This window comes from Cavia porcellus, unplaced genomic scaffold (assembly GCF_034190915.1).
Source record: "Cavia porcellus strain 051 isolate PalLab524CR breed Dunkin Hartley unplaced genomic scaffold, mCavPor4.1 scaffold_8, whole genome shotgun sequence".
In the NCBI taxonomy this organism is placed as follows: Eukaryota; Metazoa; Chordata; class Mammalia; order Rodentia; family Caviidae; genus Cavia; species Cavia porcellus.
This window is the reverse complement of record NW_026947491.1, coordinates 47,557,216-47,576,876: the sequence shown is the minus strand read 5'-3', so window position 1 is coordinate 47,576,876 and position 19,661 is coordinate 47,557,216. Positions and strand designations below refer to the sequence as shown.

The 19,661-nt window shown below is 33.0% G+C and overlaps 1 protein-coding gene and 1 pseudogene across 1 annotated transcript; both read right to left on the bottom strand.

Annotated features, from left to right (window-relative positions):
- Nucleotides 1–324: 324 nt before the first annotated feature.
- Nucleotides 325–846, bottom strand: LOC134477466 (olfactory receptor 6C2-like; annotated as a pseudogene).
- Nucleotides 847–16,233: 15,387 nt separating this feature from the next.
- LOC134477164 (olfactory receptor 6C65) lies at nucleotides 16,234–17,172 on the bottom strand. Its single transcript, XM_063254212.1, has one exon. The coding sequence runs from the start codon at nucleotides 17,170–17,172 to the stop codon at nucleotides 16,234–16,236; it is 939 nt and encodes a 312-aa protein (XP_063110282.1).
- Between the last annotated feature and the right edge of the window lie 2,489 nt (nucleotides 17,173–19,661).

Genomic DNA, 19,661 nt, shown 5'->3' with positions numbered 1-19,661 from the left:
ACGAGCATAAGCGCCTGCCTTGCAAGCAGGCAGTCGTGAGTTCATTCCCCAGTACCGATAAAAAGACAAAAAAAAAAAAAAAAAAAAGAGGTTTGATTACATTGAGAACACTATAAAACACTAAATTTCAGTAAGATTAATCTCAATGAAGTTGTAGAATACAATTAACTTGACAGAATTGTACAAAGGAAATGATGCAAATTAGAAGCTATAGCAAAATTAAAGTGAAACATTTTTCTTTTATTCATCAAAATTTCTGTTTCTTTGAGACAAACTCAACCCTTTTTGTAAAGTCATTCAAACGTGGTTTCATTTGCTTGGTCCTCAAATGTGAATGAGGGAATTTAACAAGGGTGCAACAGAAGTATTGAAAAATGAAACTCCTTTATTTATGGTCACCTTTTCCTTTGCAGATGGTTTGATGTAGATAAAGATGCAGCTTCCCTAGGCTGTAGAAACCACATCATATAGGATGAATAAGTGGAAAAGGCCTTTTTTCTTTGTTGTGCAGAAGAGAATCTCAGAACTGTCCTGATGATGCATGCATAGGAAAGAATCACACATATTATGGTAATAATGAGTATGGACATGGCCACAACTATGATCCTCTGTTCCAGTAACCATTGTCTGAGCATGAGATAATTAGGAGGGGACTAACTTCACAGCTAAAATGGTCAGTGGCATTGGAGTCACTGAATTCATGCTAAAGGCCCAAGCTAAGAAGTAGGAAAATGCTCATCAAGCACATTCCCAAGCAGAGAGGACTAATTATGTACACACTCTGTTGTTCATGATAGTCATACAGTGAAGAGGTTTATACATAGCCATATAGTGACCATAGGACATTGATGCTAAGAGAAAAAATTTGTTGCTCCTAAGAGTATAACAAAGAATACTTGATATATACAAGCATCATAGGTGATGATATTGTCTCTAGTTGATAAAATGTATAGGTATCTAGGAATATAAACAGTGGCAAATGAAACTTCTAATATAGAAAACTTCCTGAGAAAAAAGTACATAGGAGTTTTAAGATGGGGATCCATCAGCGTGAATGTGATAATAGATTCCCAGTTACACTGAACATATAGGTGCGAAATAGAAGGTAAGAAGCAGAATTTATGGTTAATCTGTCAGTTGTGATTCATCTGTCAATTGTGATTCATCTGTCAGTCCCAGCAATATGAAAGTTTTATTGCTGTGTGATTTCTTATCACTGATCATTATTATTGAATATTCCTGTAAAACAAGATTTCTGTGAAGAAGTAAATAGCAAAATCATAGAAAAGAAAGCTTTGCAAATCAAAATTGAGCACACTAGCTTGCATTTATTTTATCTCTTTACATCTTAGTCATTATTGCCACTGTTCTAATTGTCATTCTGACTTTAACATGCACAAGCAATGGAGAGTTCTTTAAGCTTCACATAACTGTAAAAGATTCCAACTTTTCCTTGAGCAATTTGCTGCCCTCCAGGATTTACAAATTTATTACATTATAGTTCAACATGTGGCTTTTGCCTCTTCAAAAGCTAAGCATTAGATTGAATCATGTCTGTTCGTTCTTCAGGGTTCTCTTTACCTGTCAATTTTTTTTTTTTTTTTTTGTCTTTTTGAGATAGTGTCTTGCTGTGCAGTTCAGGCTAGTCTTGGGCTCACTTTGTAGCTCAGGCTGGTCTCAAACTCAACGATCCTCATGCCTCAGCCTCCCCAGTGCTGGGATTACAGGCTTGAGCCACCACACCCAGCTTATCTGTCAATTCTTTAAAGAAATCTTCATTTATCTACCCTGAAAATGTGAAATTATGTTTTTGTGATTTTACCAAATATCTGTTGCTTATCATATCCTGAAATATATCAATTGTATTGTGCTGTGCAATGTAATTATATTTCTTCTGTATGTTTTCATAAACTTCTCCAAAATAGAGTATATATATATATATATATATATATATATATATATGTTTTGTTATCCTTGGGAGGAAAATTATTTGACACCCACAACTTGAAGGGAGAGAGGTTTCAAAGGATTCATTTGATTGTCAGCTGGCTCCAAAGCAAAAATAAAAAAGAGTAATAGAAAAAGACTTGGCAGTTGTGAAGAGGAATCACAGCACATTCAACTGAACATTGGTAGATTAACCAACTAATAAAAGTAACATTGTCATTCCCCATAACCTCTTCAGCAATATCTTAATTCTGTCAAGTTGATAAGTAAAATTAACTGTCAAAATACACTTTTAAATTTCCTTATATCTGACATATAGTGTTGCTTAGTACATTTAGAGAAGAAGCAAACAAAGCTCTCTATGTAAACTGAATTATACTAATGGATAGTCTGGTCATTTGGTTCAAAACTCTTATTTTCATATGTGCAACTGCACATATGAAACTGCAACATTATTATGAAAATTTTCTTTATTATAAAAATTTTATATTATAAAATTATTATAAAAATTTTCAAACTGCAACATTATTATAAAAATTTTCTTTAAAAAGAAGCCTCACGTTTTCCTGAGAAGATGTCAGATCGATAAGTAGCAACGTAAAGATTCTCTCTGAGAGAAACGGCTCAGATGCTAGAATTTAACACCGTGGAGAAGACCAGATGAAAGGAAAGGGATTCTCATGACCCAACAAGAAGCTACAGGAAAAATGAGAAAAGAAAATCATGGATGGAGGACTGGAGCCAGACGTGCTCTCACTGGAGCCTGTCGCATGCTGTGGTAGGTGCCCTGGAGTCAGATGATTCGTGGTTCTGCTGAAGTCAGGGGTTGGCAATTCCAGGGCCCTCATCTGGAAAACACATCTCAACAGAGCATGGAGTCAGCGTGGCAGCACTAGCCAGTGGTGAGTGAAAGGGTTTTGGCCCAGACAGGACTCTGTAGCCAGAAAAGCCTCAGCCGAAACCAGGAAGCTCCTATCTCCCCCACCCCCAGGAATTTATCTGTGATGTCATCTTCCCCGCCCTTGGGAACTATGGTGCCAAACCTAGGACCAATGGGCTACCCGGCATCCCTGATGCTCCCTTAGGTCCCACCCCAAACCGAGGCTACTTACATACTCCCCCCCCCACCACGCCACCTGTCCACCGGAGAGAGAGCCAGACTCCAGCGGTCAGGGGTGTTGGTTCTCTCTCTCCGTGTTCTCAGAATAAAGGCCTCTTTTGTTTTATACTTCTCATCTTCTGGAAATAATCCTATCAGTGAGTGCTCAGAATTTGGTCCTGGCTGGATGGGAGGGGGTGACTGGTGGATGACATATTGGAATTGGGCAGGGCAGGCCTGAATCCAGACCATAGTGGCTTCAGTTGGCCTCTCCTGGCACAGGGAAGATTGGTGGGAACTGTTTGGGCTGGGTCATGCCCCTAGGAAGGACCCAATAGCCAGGGATGAAGTTGCCGTGAAAGTGTCTCAAATTGATTCCGTTGGCATGGCACACAGTAACATGGTGAACAGCCCCAGTAATTAACTGGCTTGGAGGGGAGAGGCCAGCCTGCACTGCCCCTGCTTGTACCTCAATGATCAACAGAAAAATGGAGAGGGCAGCAATCCCTAGCCAGCAGGCTCCAGAGTAACCATAACCAATAAGAAAGGGCCTGGGACCTCTACTATAACACCCTGTCTGGAAGAAACCAGAAATATTACAAGAGAAAGAAACAAGAAAAAGTCTCCAGCCACCAACCCAGTGAATATGGGTCCAGAAGAGGTAAATACAGAAGAGATCAAGGGCAGCAAGCATGCAATATCAGAAAAGGCATCAGCTCACATAAAGAAATATCTTCATGATACTATAGAAGAACTCGAAACAGAAATACTAATACAAGTAAAGGAAGATATAAGAAATTAATTAAAAGAAATGTTAAGCAACTTTCAAAAGAAGGCAGAGATGGAAGAATGGAGGAACACAGAAACAGGAGAGAAATCTTTGATGAACATAAAAAAAATTCTAGAATTCATGAAAGATTCAAAGAAATTACTGGGAAATTTAAAACTCCATTGAAAGCTGGCAAAATTGCTTGAAAGAAACTAAAGATATACTATCAAAACTTAAAGATATGTTTGTAATGTGTGATTGCAAAATCATGGCTCTAAAATGCAATAAGGTGTAACTAGCCAATCTTAAAGGAATTAAGATCTTTAAAATTAATCTGGATGCAGTGAAGAAATGATTCAAAACAGAAGGACTGAAATGATTCAAAACAGAAAAATGAAATCCAGTTACAGTTCAAATATTTTCCTTCTGAGTCTGAGACCTAACTGATCAGAAGTAAAGAACACAGAAAAGGAAAATGAAAAATTGTAATGCATTCCTAGTGAAATACATAGCAGTGGAAAATGAAAACATTCCAGGATGGCTGTGCTAATTTGCATTCTCACCGAGAATATAGAAAGGGGTATAAATGCATCAAAAATATGCAAAAAAATTGCCCAAAACAAGCATTTCTTTAATATAATGAAAATATATAATAATAAAGAAAAGGAAGGCAAGGTAAAGAGAAAAATTCATTTATCCCCACCTCCTCATTAACTGTTTTTGGAGGAGAGTACTGGGGATTGAACTGCTGACCTCGCATTTGTGGAGCAGGCACTTATAACTGCTGAGCTAAACCCCTGACCTCCTCATTAACATATTTGTTTGTTTTATTTATAATATCGAGCTGCAGTTCCCAATTCCGTTTCTCTGATGGGAGATTTGTGATAATTTCTTTTCATTCCTGATCTTGCTATTATATATGTTTTGTTTCTCTTGGTGATATGTTTCATTTTACTTTTTTTGTCAGCCTATCTAAAGGTATAATAGTGTTATTGATTCTTTATTTAAAGTTTCTTATTTTATTAATTTTTCCCCATTTCCATTTTTCCATTCTTAATTTTATTAATTTCTGGTTCTTTCATGTTTAAGGTTTATTCACTCTTTGATTATAGTTCCTTGAGGTTAAAGTTTATATGTTACATTTTTTATTTTTTGTTTCATTTCTTCTGCTTAATACCTTAATGTTTTAAATACAGGTCACCTAAAACATCAAAAGTAATTATGAGAAATCACACAGCGTTAACAACATTCATCTTGCTGGGACTGTCTAATGACCCACAACTATAAGTTCTGCTTTTTATTTTTCTGTTTCTCACCTATGTGTTGAGTGTAACTGGAAATCCATTATCATTCTCACTATTATAGATCCTCAACTTAAAATTCCTATGTATTTTTTCCTCAGAAAATTTTCGATATTAGAAATTTTATTTACTTCTGTCTGTATTCTCAGATTCCTGTACAGTTTATCAACTGGCGATAAAACCATCACATACAATGCCTGCACATGTCAAATATTCTTTGTTATTCTCTTCAGAGCAACTGAATTTTTTCTCTTGGCAGCCATGTCCTATGATCGCTATATGGCCATCGGTAAACCTCTCCACTATATGACCATCATGAACAGAGTGTGCACATTATTAGCTTTCTCTTGTTGGGTATTTGGCTTAATGATTATAGTCCCACTTCCTAGCCTGGGCCTGCAGCTTGAATTCTGTGATTCCAAATGCCATTGTTCATTTCAGCTGTGATGATAGAAAAATCTTTCTAGAAGTCCAACCTGGTTCAGCAAGGTTAACTTTCTCATGGTCCTTTAAAACTTGATTTGTGAGTGTATTTTAGTAAAATTATTTCTCTTCCATTGCAGTTGCAGTTGTTTTTATCATTAAAGAAGCAAGAAAACTAATTTCCATGAAAAGAATCTTCCTTCACTTTGAATTTGACTGTTGTAACATTATTCAAAAAGAAATTGGATAACTTGACAAAATGGTACTTACAACTATTGGGAAAACATTAGAGGAAATGTTTTTACAAAACCCTGTCAGTTTAAACACATGTAAACTGGAATCACAGCTCAAAGGTAGAGGACTTACCAATCATGCATAAAGTCCTGGATCTGATACCCAACATCACAAACAATAATTACACTCAGTAATAGTTATATACACATGAAAATATGATGAAACACTTAAAATATAAATTTCATTTTGCATGAATATATCAACAAGACAACATTCAATATATAAGGTCAAAATAGGAAAATCAAGTAAAATTAAAACCTGTCTTAAGAGGAAAAAATGAATGCCAACAATATAGAAACAAATATAACATACAAAAAATATAAGCAAGCCAAAACATTCAGATGTACTTCAACAAACTGGAGAAAGCACTAATATAACTATTTAACAATAGCATGTATATACTTGTATATGTGCATATAAAAGCAAAAAATAAAAAATAAAAAAAATATGAAGGTTTCCATCAGATCTGTCAAATTTAAAGATATGTCTTCATGTTCTCTTTCAAAAATGACAATAAAACTGTTTCAGTTTTATGAGGAAACTTTTGATTACAAGCCTTAATGAGGTCACTATTCATACTACCTTGATCCACACTATGACTGAAAACTAAACTCAGCATGATAGTACCTCTGAGCTGACCTGACTAAGATTAAGGCAGCTAAAATTGTTTACATCTGCATGTCATGGCTCGATAGAAGACGGATCTGGATAAAAGAGTTCTCTGTGTGACAATCCGAAGTGTGCTTGATTAGGGAAATAAGAGCACACATATAGTGCAAGAGTATTCCAGAATAACCAGACATAATTCTGAGTGCTGATGAAGATTGCAGGCTTCAAATAATCTGTGACCTTGGCATTTTGGTCCATGTAGAATTAAGAGACCTTGAAACTACAGGCACCTAATTGAGTGCTACAAACACGTAAGAATATCTTAACAATAAGGGCAACATCCTACAGCAAGAGTTAGTAGATTGTGAGGCAAAAATCATTTAACTGATGTTCATGCAAATACAGTTTTATTGGACATTCCCATATTCATTCACTGCATAGTGCCTCTGCCTCTTTTTTAATGACAGTATTCAGTAGTTAAGCAGGGACCTCATGGACCAAAAAAACAAAAATGTTTACTACCTGGCATTTTACAGAAAAACCTTAATCATTTTTGCTATAGGATGTACTTTAAAAAACAAATATGTATCCTAGAGAGAGAAATTAGAAGAAGTAGGGTTCTATGTCTCCATATCAACCCAGACATTTTTAAAGAGCCATTCTTAAGCTTGCTGGTAAGCTAGTGAATTCGGTTGACCTTTTTTGCATTCTCCTTGTCTCTAGATGTTCTTCAAAACAGATTTTGAAAAAAATGAGAATTTTGGGAATACCATCTGTTCTGTTCACCTAGATTTTACACTGACAATGAAACCTAAAACCACATCAGTGCTTTGTAACACATAGGAAACTCACCTGCTTTGCTATCAAAAAGAAGACCATATTTAACCCACTCTTCCAAGTCTTTTTTTTATAAATTTTATTCGAAGAGAAAAAACCAATACAGAAAAAAGGATAGAAATAATACGCAAATTAAAATATATACATACAGTAAGAAATCACTAGTTGATAAATTATATTATTCTCTTAGAAATAGATGTTCAAGTTACAAAAGTAAAGCATAAAAAGTGGACATACAAACATCGAGAGTGCAAATACTTCTGTTCAATGATCCAACAAAAATTCAGTAGTATGGTTAGCAATCATACACACTTAAACATACATGCAGTTATATCCTTTAGAGAACTTTCTTTTCCTCTTTTTTTACAATAGCAATTACACATTTTGGGTTTTGTTGCTCTTAAATTTCCAATTATTTTTTACACTAGAGACACAGTGTGATATACATAAATATGATTATTATTTATTTCACTAATGAGGATAGTCTCAAGTTGTCTCCATTCACCTATGAAGGACTCAAGGCCATCCTTTTTAATAGTTGAGTAGTAATGTTCCATTGTGTAAAAATACCACATCTTTTTTATCCACTCTGTGGCTGATAGGCACTTTGTTTGTTTCCAAGATCTTGTGTTGCTATGAACATAGGTGCACATAGGTCTTTTACATTCTTAGCTAGGTTGATTCCTAAGTATTTCATTTTTTTAAATGCTATTGTGAAGGGCGATATTTCCATGATTTCTCTCTTGGTGAGTTTTTGTTTGTGTACAGGAGTGCTATTGATTTTTGAGCGTTGACTTTGCATCCAGTCACACTGCTGAACTTGTTTAACTACTGCTAGTAGTCTTTTAATGGAATTTTTTGGGTCTTCTATATAGAGTATCATGTCATCTGCAAATAGTGATAATTTAACTTCTTCCTCTCCTATCTTGATTCCTTTTATTTTTCTCTCTTGTTTGATTGCTCTGGCTAGTGTTTCCAGAACTGTATTGAATAGGAGTGGTGATATTGCACATCCTTGTCTTGTTCCTGATTTTAGTGTGAAAGCTTTCGGTTTTTGTGTATTTAGTATAATATTGGCTGTTGTTTTGTCATAGATGGCCTTTATTATATTGAGATAGACATCATGTATTCTGAGTTTCTGAAGAGTTTTTATCAGGAATATATGTTGGACTTTATTGAAAGCTTTTTCTGTATCTATTGAGAATAACATGTGGTTTTTGTTTTTGGCTCTATTGATGTGGCATATTACATTTATTGATTTGTTTATGTTAAACCATCCCTACATTTCTGTAATGAGTCCCACTTTGTCATGATGTATAATCTTTTTGATGATTTGTTGCTTTCTATTTGGCAGTATTTTATTGAGAATCTTTGCATCAATGTTCATTAGTGAGATTGGCCTATAGTTCACTTTTTAGATTGGGTTTATGGTTTTGGTATCAGAGTAAAGCTTGCCTCCAGAAATGATTAGGGAGGATTGCTTCCTTTTCAACTTCATTGAAGAGTGTAGGAGTATTGACATCAAATCTCCTCTAAATTTCTTGTAGAATTCAGCCATGAATTCATTAGGACCTGGGCTTTTCTTTGATAGTAAGTTTTTAATTATGTTTTCAATTTCAATAGCTGATATTGAGTTATTCAAATTTGCTACGTCTTTTTGGTAGAGCTTTGGTAGTTCATATGTTTCTAGAAACCTGTGAATTTCCTCTGTGTTTTCCACTCTCTGTGAGTAGAGATTTTCAAATTGGTGTTCATGATCTTTTGAATTTCCATGGGATCTGTAGTAATTTCCCCCTTTTCAGTCTTTATTGCATGAATTTGAGTTTTTTCTTTCTTTTTATTGATAAGGTTGGCTAAAGGCTTGTCAATTTTGTTTATTCTTCCAAAAAAGCAGCTTTTTCATTCATTAATTCTTTGTATTGTTTTTAGTTTCAATTACATTGCTTTCAGCTCTAATCTTTACAATTTCCTCTCTTCCATGAGCTTTGGGTTTAACTTGCTGTTCTTTTTCTAGAAGCTTGAGATTAAGCACTGGATTATTTGTGCTCATTCTGTTTTCTTGAAATGACAATTTATTGCTATATGTTTCCCTCTTAAGACTGATTTCATTGCATTCCACAGACTACAAGATGTTGTTTCTGCACTTTCACTGAATTGTAAATGTTGCTTTATGTCTTCTTGCATTTCCTCTGTAGCCCACTAGTTGTTCAAAAGGTTATTATTTAATTTCCATGTATTTATGCAGGTTTTGCAAATTTATTTTACCATTAATTTCCAATTTCAGTGCACTATGGTCCCAGGGCCCGTTCCAAGTCTTGAATCTCATCTCAGCTTCCATGAAAATTTTAGACAGTGCTGTATGCATAAATTCAGAACCAAGCCCCACAATTCATTTGGTCACAATATTAGTATATCTATCTGCATGATCCTCCCATCATTTGACTACACTCTTTCATATACCACAAATGTAAGACATTTTGCCTGGAGTTTGGATCTTGCCTTGAAATCCTGCTCAGCTAAAAAAATCTAAATATAACTGGTCTGAACTTGCTTACTATAATAAATTCATTTTTGGAGAAAGAATCCTTATGTTGAAGGTTTCCACCAACACAAAACATATTTGAAACTTATTCTGTTTAAATCATTTTGAATCACAGCACTCTGGAAAGCTTGAATGAGGATTAAGTTTGAGCCCACCATGGGCATCTTAGCAATTTATCAACTTAGATAGACCTGTCTTAAAATAGAAAATATAAAGAATATAGTTATAAAGAAAAGAAAACACAAAAACCTGGGTCCAATCCTCAGCACATGCAAAAAAAAAAAAAAAACTCTTAAAAATTCTACTGGAAAATTTGTTTTATTAAGTAGTGTATTACAATATTTATATTAAGCCTCCAATGTCTAAAAACTGTTTTCTGTTGACATTTAAAATACATATTACAAATTTTTAATTAAAACAAAATTCAAAATTATATACAGTGTCTTAAAACCAGGCAAATTTTTATAGTATTTAAATTTGATATTTAATTTTTCCTTCTTCGATTAATATTAACTCTTTTTGATTTTTATAATCCAGACCTGAAATAAATAATAACACCATATTTCCATATATTGTACTTGACTACTATTTCTTTTATTAGTAGTTCCAAAATAATTTATTTACTGTATAAACAGCAAGAAACTGAATAATAAGCTGTATAGCATCAGTAAGAAATTTTGTCGATCAAAAATACTCAGATTAGAATACATAAGATTTCCATGATATTTAGATAAAATCACTTATTTGAGGCTTTTAAAATAAAGTATTGACTGTAAATGAATGAGAAAAATAAATTATACTTGTTCCATGCAAAATTTTCAAAATCTGAGGATAAAATTTTTGACTGGAATTATCTTTGTAAATTTATCTGATTCTCTCAATGCAAAGGAATATAACAATTATGCTGTGCAAATTATTGCAGAATTTAACAGAAGACTATATTAACAATACACAAAGTGTGAAAAAAGTATTTCAAAGAATAAAATGCTTAGCTTTAATTATTTTACTCTGTTTCTCTAAGATTCATCATTCCATTGAAAGTGCACAGAAAAAAGTATTGTTTATTTTTAAAGGGTACTATATATTTTCATATAACTGATCATGCTTAGAAAAAGGCAGACTGATAATTTTGGCACAGAAGAATGTCATAAAGTCACCTAGGGAAAAAAGAAATATAATCATTTTAATTAAGAAAAATTGTTAACACTAGTAGTAGAATATTCTTTAATTTATAACCACAGGAAAGCAATTTATGTACCTAATCCAAAAATGGTGCTTATGCAACAAGATTTAAGCACATAGAGACACATCATTGCAAATTTTACAATAGAAGCAAATATACTTCAAATATATTATTTTAAAAGAAGAAAAATTCTCTTCATATGAAGACAGACTTTTTTTCCAAACTTGATATTTCTAATGAATTTGCAAACAGCATCAGTGATGCTAACAAAAATATATTATAAATTTTTTGTTAAATAAAAGGTTAAAAATTGGTAAATTTGTGGACTTTATTATATAACCTCAAAACAGGAAAACTAAACCTAAGCAAAGGAGACAGAAAAATCCAAATGATATAGGATATTTTTAATATGTTTTCAAAATTGCATAGGAAAAATAGTCAAAATTTAATAGCAATATAGAAGGTTTGGAAAACTAATTTCACAAACTATGCCTAATCAACAGTATACAAGATGCAAACAGCAATTTAAAAATAAACAATTTAATGTCAATTTTTGTTTATAAAACTGAACTTATAAGGAGACATTATGAAAAATATGCTGGAAAAAGTAATACAGTATGTTCAAAACTTACATAGTGTGAATTAGATTAGCATATGGGTCAAAAAGAAACTTTCAATGGATGTTAGAAAGTATTTTGTATTTAATGATAATATCAAAACTGTATGCCAAATCTATGTGGAAAAATTGTTCAGAAGATATAGTTTAAACTGTTTATATCTTAAAAGTTGAAATAAAAAAATCATTGATAGGAGCATTCTTGTAAATAATATGAAACTACAAATAAAATATCTGGCTGAGAGTGTACAATAAACACTAAGGCAGGAATTAAAATACATAGAGACAATTTTGTTTATTAAAAACCACTAAAACCAAAAGTTGTTTCTTTAAAACCAATAACATAATTGATTAAATGTGGAGGAAATAATAAAAAAGAACAGTAGTGTGAAGAATACTTGAAATAAAATTAGATGTATCACGCTAGATTCAATTTTCAGTTTTACAGGTAAAATGCCTTGAAGTCACCATCACATCCTCCAAAATAAAAACAGAAAGAAACTTAAAGGTCAACAACAGTTTTTAGATATTTAAAAGAAACAAAATTACATGGGAAACCAGTTCCTGAAATTAGTGAGAACACAAGACATCAAAGACAATCACAGCATACCAAATGAAACTCAGGAAAAGACATATTTACAAGAATCAGTACTATGGAGGAAACCCTGATATGTGGTTAGTAAACTTTAGAGACTTAATTTCAGTAAAACTAAAAGTTAAAAATTAGTTACTGTAACCAGCCTATCCAACCTAGATAGAAATGGAGAGACATTTGAGGTCAGTGCAGAAACATGGTCTCACTAAAAGACTAACAACCAATCACAGGATGCTAGAGTGTTTCACCTCCCCTAATTTCCTGCCATTGTATTGCTGAAGGCCAATAAACAGCAGATCCTTTTACCCAGGAGATCATGTCCAGTTAACAAACAAAAATGCACATACTAAAGATAAAAAACACAGAGAAGCTATAACAAGCATTAGAAATAGACATTGAAGGATGTTTGAAGTATTAGAAAAGGAGTAATTAATTATTGGGGCATTGGACTGAACCTCAGCAGGGCATAGGAAAGTTCCCATATCCCACCTTCTCTATTTGGGGTGAAGATAGAATTGGAAAGTGTGCCCGATGTCTTTGGCTTCTGAGGGGATGGTCTGAGGCTTCATTCTATTTATTACCTGACTTGGAATGTTGATAAGCACTCTTTTAAGCTTTGGATGCAAGATGTGGGACTCCTAAAACAGACACAGGTACAACAATAGAGGGATTGCAATACCACTTATGGTCAAAGAGAGAGAAAAATATCATAGGCTCCTGTACTCAGGCAAATCTCTTTTAATGAGAAATTACATCCACAAAACCAGAGAAGATATTTCCAAAAAAGTTTGAAATTCCCCCAGAAGATTCTAAGGTATTAATGAAGATCTTCCCCTGGACAAAACAACCCAGATAAACTGAGAAAGCTAACTGGTATTCTATTCAAATGTCCAAGCTTTAATAATATATCAGAAGGAATAAAAAGAAAAAAAGAAATATAGAACAAAATTTGTAAAGAAATTTTCCAGAAAGTCATGCTTTAAGAATAAAAATACATGATTACATGGAAATGAATTCTGAACAATCGCTTTGAAGATAACTAAGCTAAAAAAAAATAAATAACTACAGAAAACTAGGAAAAGGATGCCTGAATGAAACGAGATAGAGTTATTTAAAAAGTGAATAAAAAAAAACCAAACAAAAATTCTAGGTCTGAAGAATACTGTAACTGAACTGAAAAATTTCTATAGATGTCCAAGAGCAGATGCTCAAGCAAAAGATACAATAAGTAAACTCATAAATAGATCATTTTAAATTGAGTCAAGAACCAAACAGAAAAAAAATGAAGGAAAGCAAATACAATTTAATACTCATTAGATACCATGAAGTGAACCAATATATGCCTGTGAGTTGTTCAGAAAAGAGAAATGAAGAATCAGGGAAGCTATTGGAAAAAATAACTGATGAAAATATATCAAATATGAGGAAGAAAATAAGCGTACAATTTCAAGAAACTTAAGCCTTTCTTCTACTATATTTCTCCTCATTCATCTCTCTATTATGTCCGCTAATCCTCTTAAATACCACCCAAACGGGGCAAAACCAAGATAGAACTTGCATACAAGATCCTGTTATGTATTGGATTTTGTTATGTATAACTGCAGAGCTTGCTTCTATGGTTAAACATATCAAATTAATAGTTACCACAATTTGTGAGTCACAAGGCTGTGCTTGATGCTAATGTTATTTGTAACTGCACTGTTAGCCAGAATGTCATTCATGTTGTAACAAATTTTTCTCCCTCATATCACAACACTATGATTGTCTGGAGTCATAACCATCACCATCATTAGTATGCAAGGAAGAGATGCAGAGACAAATAAATAGAAAATCCTCATCCTTAATAAATTGAGAAATAGTTTCTTGGAATAGACACAAAAACCAAGAACCACTAACACCTGAAAGTCGTCTCTGAGGAACACACATTTCCTTGACACACATATCCTCAATAGAAATACACATAGTTTTGATATTACAGATAAAACTTACTACCATAGGAAATCTAGAGCAGGTGGCAGGAGCATTTGCCACCCCTTGCTCACACTGTGGACCTCAGCAGCCAAAAGGAGAATTGGCCAACCATCTCCCCACCTCTAGTAGTCGGTTATTTTATTAATAATAATAGTAATAGTGCGTAAAGTTTTAATTTCTCATTTAATATGTATTTGCTTTTATAGATTTGATATGGTCACTTTGATATGTGAATTAAGTAGGAGTTTTTGATGATTTAGTCACATTAATGTATTTTGAGCCCTATATAAAAATATGATAGATTACACCTCAGAGTTTTCTAATAACCATGTATCTTTGTGTTCCTCATCATGTTGTAGTATTTAAAGATAGTATTAACTAATTATAGAAGGATTTTTGTAGTATGTATGAATATAACTTATGGATCACTTGATATATTACACAATTAACCATTCATTTTCAAGCACTGTCCAAACACTTAAAAACTATGTACTTTAAATGAATTTTTATGCAGCTGAATTTAAAAAAACTGTTACACAAATTAGGGATTATTTTTTAAGTCATAGATGCTAGAACTTGGTATTTTTAGTAACTGGTATCATATTATTTAATCTACTGATTAATGAATATTTATAGATTCACACATTTTCCTCAAACACTGAAAAAATTATATAATTACACAATACCATCATTAATTTAATATTGCATAATTAAATAATTTTGTTATGTTTCAGGAGTATCAGGTGTATAAGCTTTATGCCCTCGTGTCATTTTTTTGCTAGAATTGAGCAATTTCTAATTTAAAAATTGCAATCTTGCAATTAGCTTATCCTCTTTTCTATTCTATATCAAATTAGTTTTTATATATCATTTTTTACATCCACAAATTAATGTTTTTAATTTTTAGGTTCTGAAATTCATATTTATTTCTATACCTGCTAATTAAATGGTGTGCACTTCTAATAATGAGTCTTTGAAAACTGCAAAATGTACGATGTGTATTAGTACTTCTCTTACTTATTTGGGCACCAGTGACTGTATTACTAGATCATTATGTACATATTAAAAAAGTGTGTATAAATCTTATTTTGGAGTAGAATTTCATTGAATTTATCTTGTGATCTTCTATCTCAATGTTTTCAGAGTAGATTTTTAAGATAACATAATTTGTCAAAATATGACATCACTACATTTACTATACAGCAGGCATTTCTAGTTACTCTGCTTGAAGCACTTCACTGGAGATCATCTGCCCTAATCACCCAAGCAGTTCCAAAATGTCTTTTTTCTAATGCCAAAGAATGTAATCAATGGAGTTATAGACAAATATTTCTGATGGAGCACAATTGTTCAAGCAATAACTTGGACAGCATAAAGGAATCTACTTTAACAGAAATTCATAGTTTTTACTGAGTTTTGCCTATACAGATTCTGAATGTCCCATTCCATAGAATAAGAGAAAAAAAGAAAGGCAGAGGAACAACACTTTCTTCAAAGTTACCAGAGAGCACTTTCTTCTAAACTGAACTTTGATCTCATTTTGCTCATTTGATCCAGTCTGCTATGAATTTTCCTTTGGATCACTTATTCTCAGGTAGGTATAAAATAGACCACGTAAAGCTTACTATGCATCTTCCAAAAGAAAATATCAATATTTACTTTATCGACATACCTCACAGTTTCAAAATGCTTGACATGTGTGTTATGGAAGAAAACAAGGTGAAAAAATACATAAAAAATAACAATGTTGAGAATACAAGAAATGTTTAAATGTAGAAAGAAATTTTAAATGGATCTTTAAAGTGACTAAACTCTTTGACCATCTGATCTAATTTGATTTCTACATAAACATCCCTTTACCATACTTATTTCCACTTTTTAACTAAGAAGTTTATATTTCTCTTCTGTTGGCTGGTTAATTTGTATCAATTAAATAAAAATAAGTGCTTCAATATTAAGAATGCGTAATTTATTCATTTGTATATATCTATTACCTAGAATGATGCTTTGCATTTACTTGTGGTTTCAGCTACAGATGTTATTATGATTAATGCTTGTTTGATGATAACAGTGCTTTGGTGAAATCCTTCAGGGCCTGTTTCACTTGCTGGTTCCTTAGAGTGTAAATAAAAGGATTCAGCATGGGAGCAACACAAGTATTAAGGACCGCTACACCTTTGCTTAGAGCTACACCATCTTTCGCAGATGTTTTCACATACATAAAAATGCAGCTTCCATAAGAAATAGAAACCACAATCATATGGGAGGAACAGGTGGAAAAGGCCTTTTTCCTCTGCTGGGTTGAGGGGATCTTCAGAATGGTTCTAAGAATGAGTGTATAGGAAAGAATCACCAAGACCAAAGTCACCATGAGGGTGAATAGTGCCAAGAAAAATGCCATAAGCTCTAGCAACTCTGTGTTCGTGCAAGCAATCAGCAGCATAGGAGAAGAGTCACAGGTGAAGTGGTCAATAATGTTGGAGTCACAGAAATCCAGTTGGAGGCCCATAATCACTGGAGGGAAAATTATTAGGAAACCAGAAAACCAGGAGCTGATTACAAGACGGTTGCAGACTTTATTATTCATGATAGTTGTATAATGTAGAGGCTTACAGATGGCTACATAACGATCATAGGACATGACAGACAAAAGAAAAAACTCAGTTGATCCCAAGAGAATTAAAAAAAATACTTGTGCCATGCAAGCATTATAGGAAATGCTTGAGTCCCCTGTTACAATGCTAATCAGAAATCTAGGAATGCAGACTGTTGTAAATGAAATCTCTAAGAAAGAGAAATTTCTGAGAAAGAAGTACATGGGAGTTTTCAAATAAGGATTTGACAGTGTTAGCATAATGATGGTCATGTTTCCACTTACACTCAGTAAATATGTGATCAACATAAAGACGAATATCACAACTTGTAACTCTGGGTCATCTGTAAGTCCCAGCAGAATGAATTCAGTAACTGTTGTCTTATTTGGCATAGCTAAATGCTGAGTTCTGATAGTCTGTGGGTAAAGAAGAAGAGATAATACAACCTTTTCATATGATTTCAAATGTAATCTTCGAGATCTTATTCTGCACAAAAATTTTACTAGATGAATTTAACAAAAAGTGACAAACTAAGTATCTATCATAATTAAAAGTTGTTATGGATTAAAAAGTGGTGGTCCACTAACACCAGCTAAATTAAATCCAGCATAGTGCTAAGCATAGATATTCTACCTGAGGAAAGTTGTCAACATAACAGAGACCTGGAGAAGATGAGTTAGGCATTGTGGGTTCTCCTATGTGTTGTTTAGCATTTGGTTCTCCTGGAGGACCTTGTCACAACTAGCTTCCACAGTGTGAGTTTGACATTGTCCTCAGAGGTGTTTCAGACTTGTTGCTGAGAGTGGCTGTGGTTCACTTTGGGGCAGCCCTAGTCCTTACATCGAACATCACTTCCTGAATCTGGAGGGGAAGATGTATGCCACTTAATCTTTAGAACAAACTTGTCATGCTGGCTTTCTAGCATGTACTCGACTTATCATCAGAGGAGCTTGGGGCCTCCGTGCCGCTGAGGATGACTGTGGTGTTTTACAGGGCAACCCTGGTCCATATTCTGAGTGTAACTTCTCAGCTCCGTGTAAAACCCTCAAGCTTCACAGCTCCTTCATCCTGCTGGCGTAGACTTTCTAACTTCCACTGCTGACATTCAAGCCTTCCCAGCACAGATCTGTAAAATGGACTGCTGTGAGTCCTTCTTGTAGGCTTTAGACCTCCAGCTGGACTTGTGGGAGACATTGTCATGGGCTCTAGTTTTTCATTCAGACTCATGTAGGTCATTTCTGTGGGATCCACTCTCTTGGCTGAATATTTCAAGTCTTTAGTGCTGTGGATAGATTTCCTGCATTTTCTTGTGCTAATTTCTGGGTGACCATCATAAAACAATATTATAAATTCTGTTTCCTGATTCTAATTGTTCTCTGTACAACCTCTGACTTACAACAAAAATATTCATCTGCATTTGTTAGGAAAAGTATTAATCTGTTTACTTCTAAGCATTTATTCTAATCTCAATTTTACTTATTCTCTGTCATGTATTTTTCATTACTCAGTTAAAACAAAGAATTTTTCAACAGTTTAAATAATTACAAATATTGATATATAGTTAGCTTCCTAATGCTTGAAAAAAATTAACCATATTATGAGAATACACAATAATTTGAAATTTTATTACAATAAATAAAATTATAATTTTGTCTTTAGAAAGCTAATTTCTGAGTCCTAGTTTAACCTTTTATATAAGTAATTCTTGATTTATGTTTATAGAAAAAAATCAAAAGATAATGTTGAACATAAGAAATTTAATGAAATCTATTGCCACTTGCATTATGCAAAAGTGATCTTGCTAGTTCTTATCTAATGAAATTCACACATATACTTCAACTCTTATTAATGATGGTCACAGTAGAAAGTTGTAATCAAATTCTCAAAAAGTCAATCATATGAATAAGAAAATAAATCCCATTAATTCAATTAAGAGTAAATATATTATTTATAAGTTGTTGAAATTTATTAAGTTCTACTTTGGAAGAAGAACAATCTGATGATGCTATTGATTTTGGAATATGTGATAAGGAAACAAATAGAGTGAAGGCAGTAACAATAATATAATATAGCATAGAATATAATGAATTTTAATTATTAATCTATGTCCTTCTCCTCCTGATTAAGATCTATATAATATTTTCTATATGCTCATCAAAAGGCCCAGTAAGTTCTAATAGAAGCCTCATTTTTCAGGTACGAAAGTTGAAATAAAAAAGGGTTAGGTATCTTATTACAGTTTCATGATTAGCATATGCAGTTATTATAGCATCTGTATTTGGATTATCTTGTATCATTTCTAATGTTTATCACTGACTAAATATCAATTTTACTTGATAGATCAGAAAATGAGATAATATTTGAAAAATACTGATTAGCACTGACTTCAAAATTTAATGGTTTTGCTTTAGCTGTAAAAGCTAACCTCTGAAGAGCTAAGCAGGAAAAATAGTAGAAGAATTGACAAAATGTTTTCACTATACATCTCAAAGAGTCTGTTTATAGTTCTAGAATTTAGAAGCAATGTAGAGCTAGAATAAATATACTTACTTTTATGTTGACCTGATCATAGTTTTACTTTCTGAATGTAAGAAAAGAAACACATATTTTAGTACAACTTCTATCAGACTCATTCATTTATGTCAAGTCATTTAATTTTTAAAATTTAAAATTTTGTTCATGTTTTTCTTCTTCGTAAGCCATCTACCTATCAATGCAAAAAGAGAAAAATTAATCAGCACACTTCCAACAAATATTATTTTTAGAAGTTAAATGTTTTATGTTGCATAATTTCTCTTATATTGTTCAGTGATACAAGCTTTCAAATAAATCTTTTCTCCAAAATAAACAGATACATTGCATGTGTTTTGCAGTATTCTCT

Bases quoted from the DNA above. Each gene is read 5' to 3' on its own strand.
- LOC134477164 (XM_063254212.1), bottom strand. From the start codon at position 17,172: ATGCCAAATAAGACAACAGTTACTGAATTCATTCTGCTGGGACTTACA.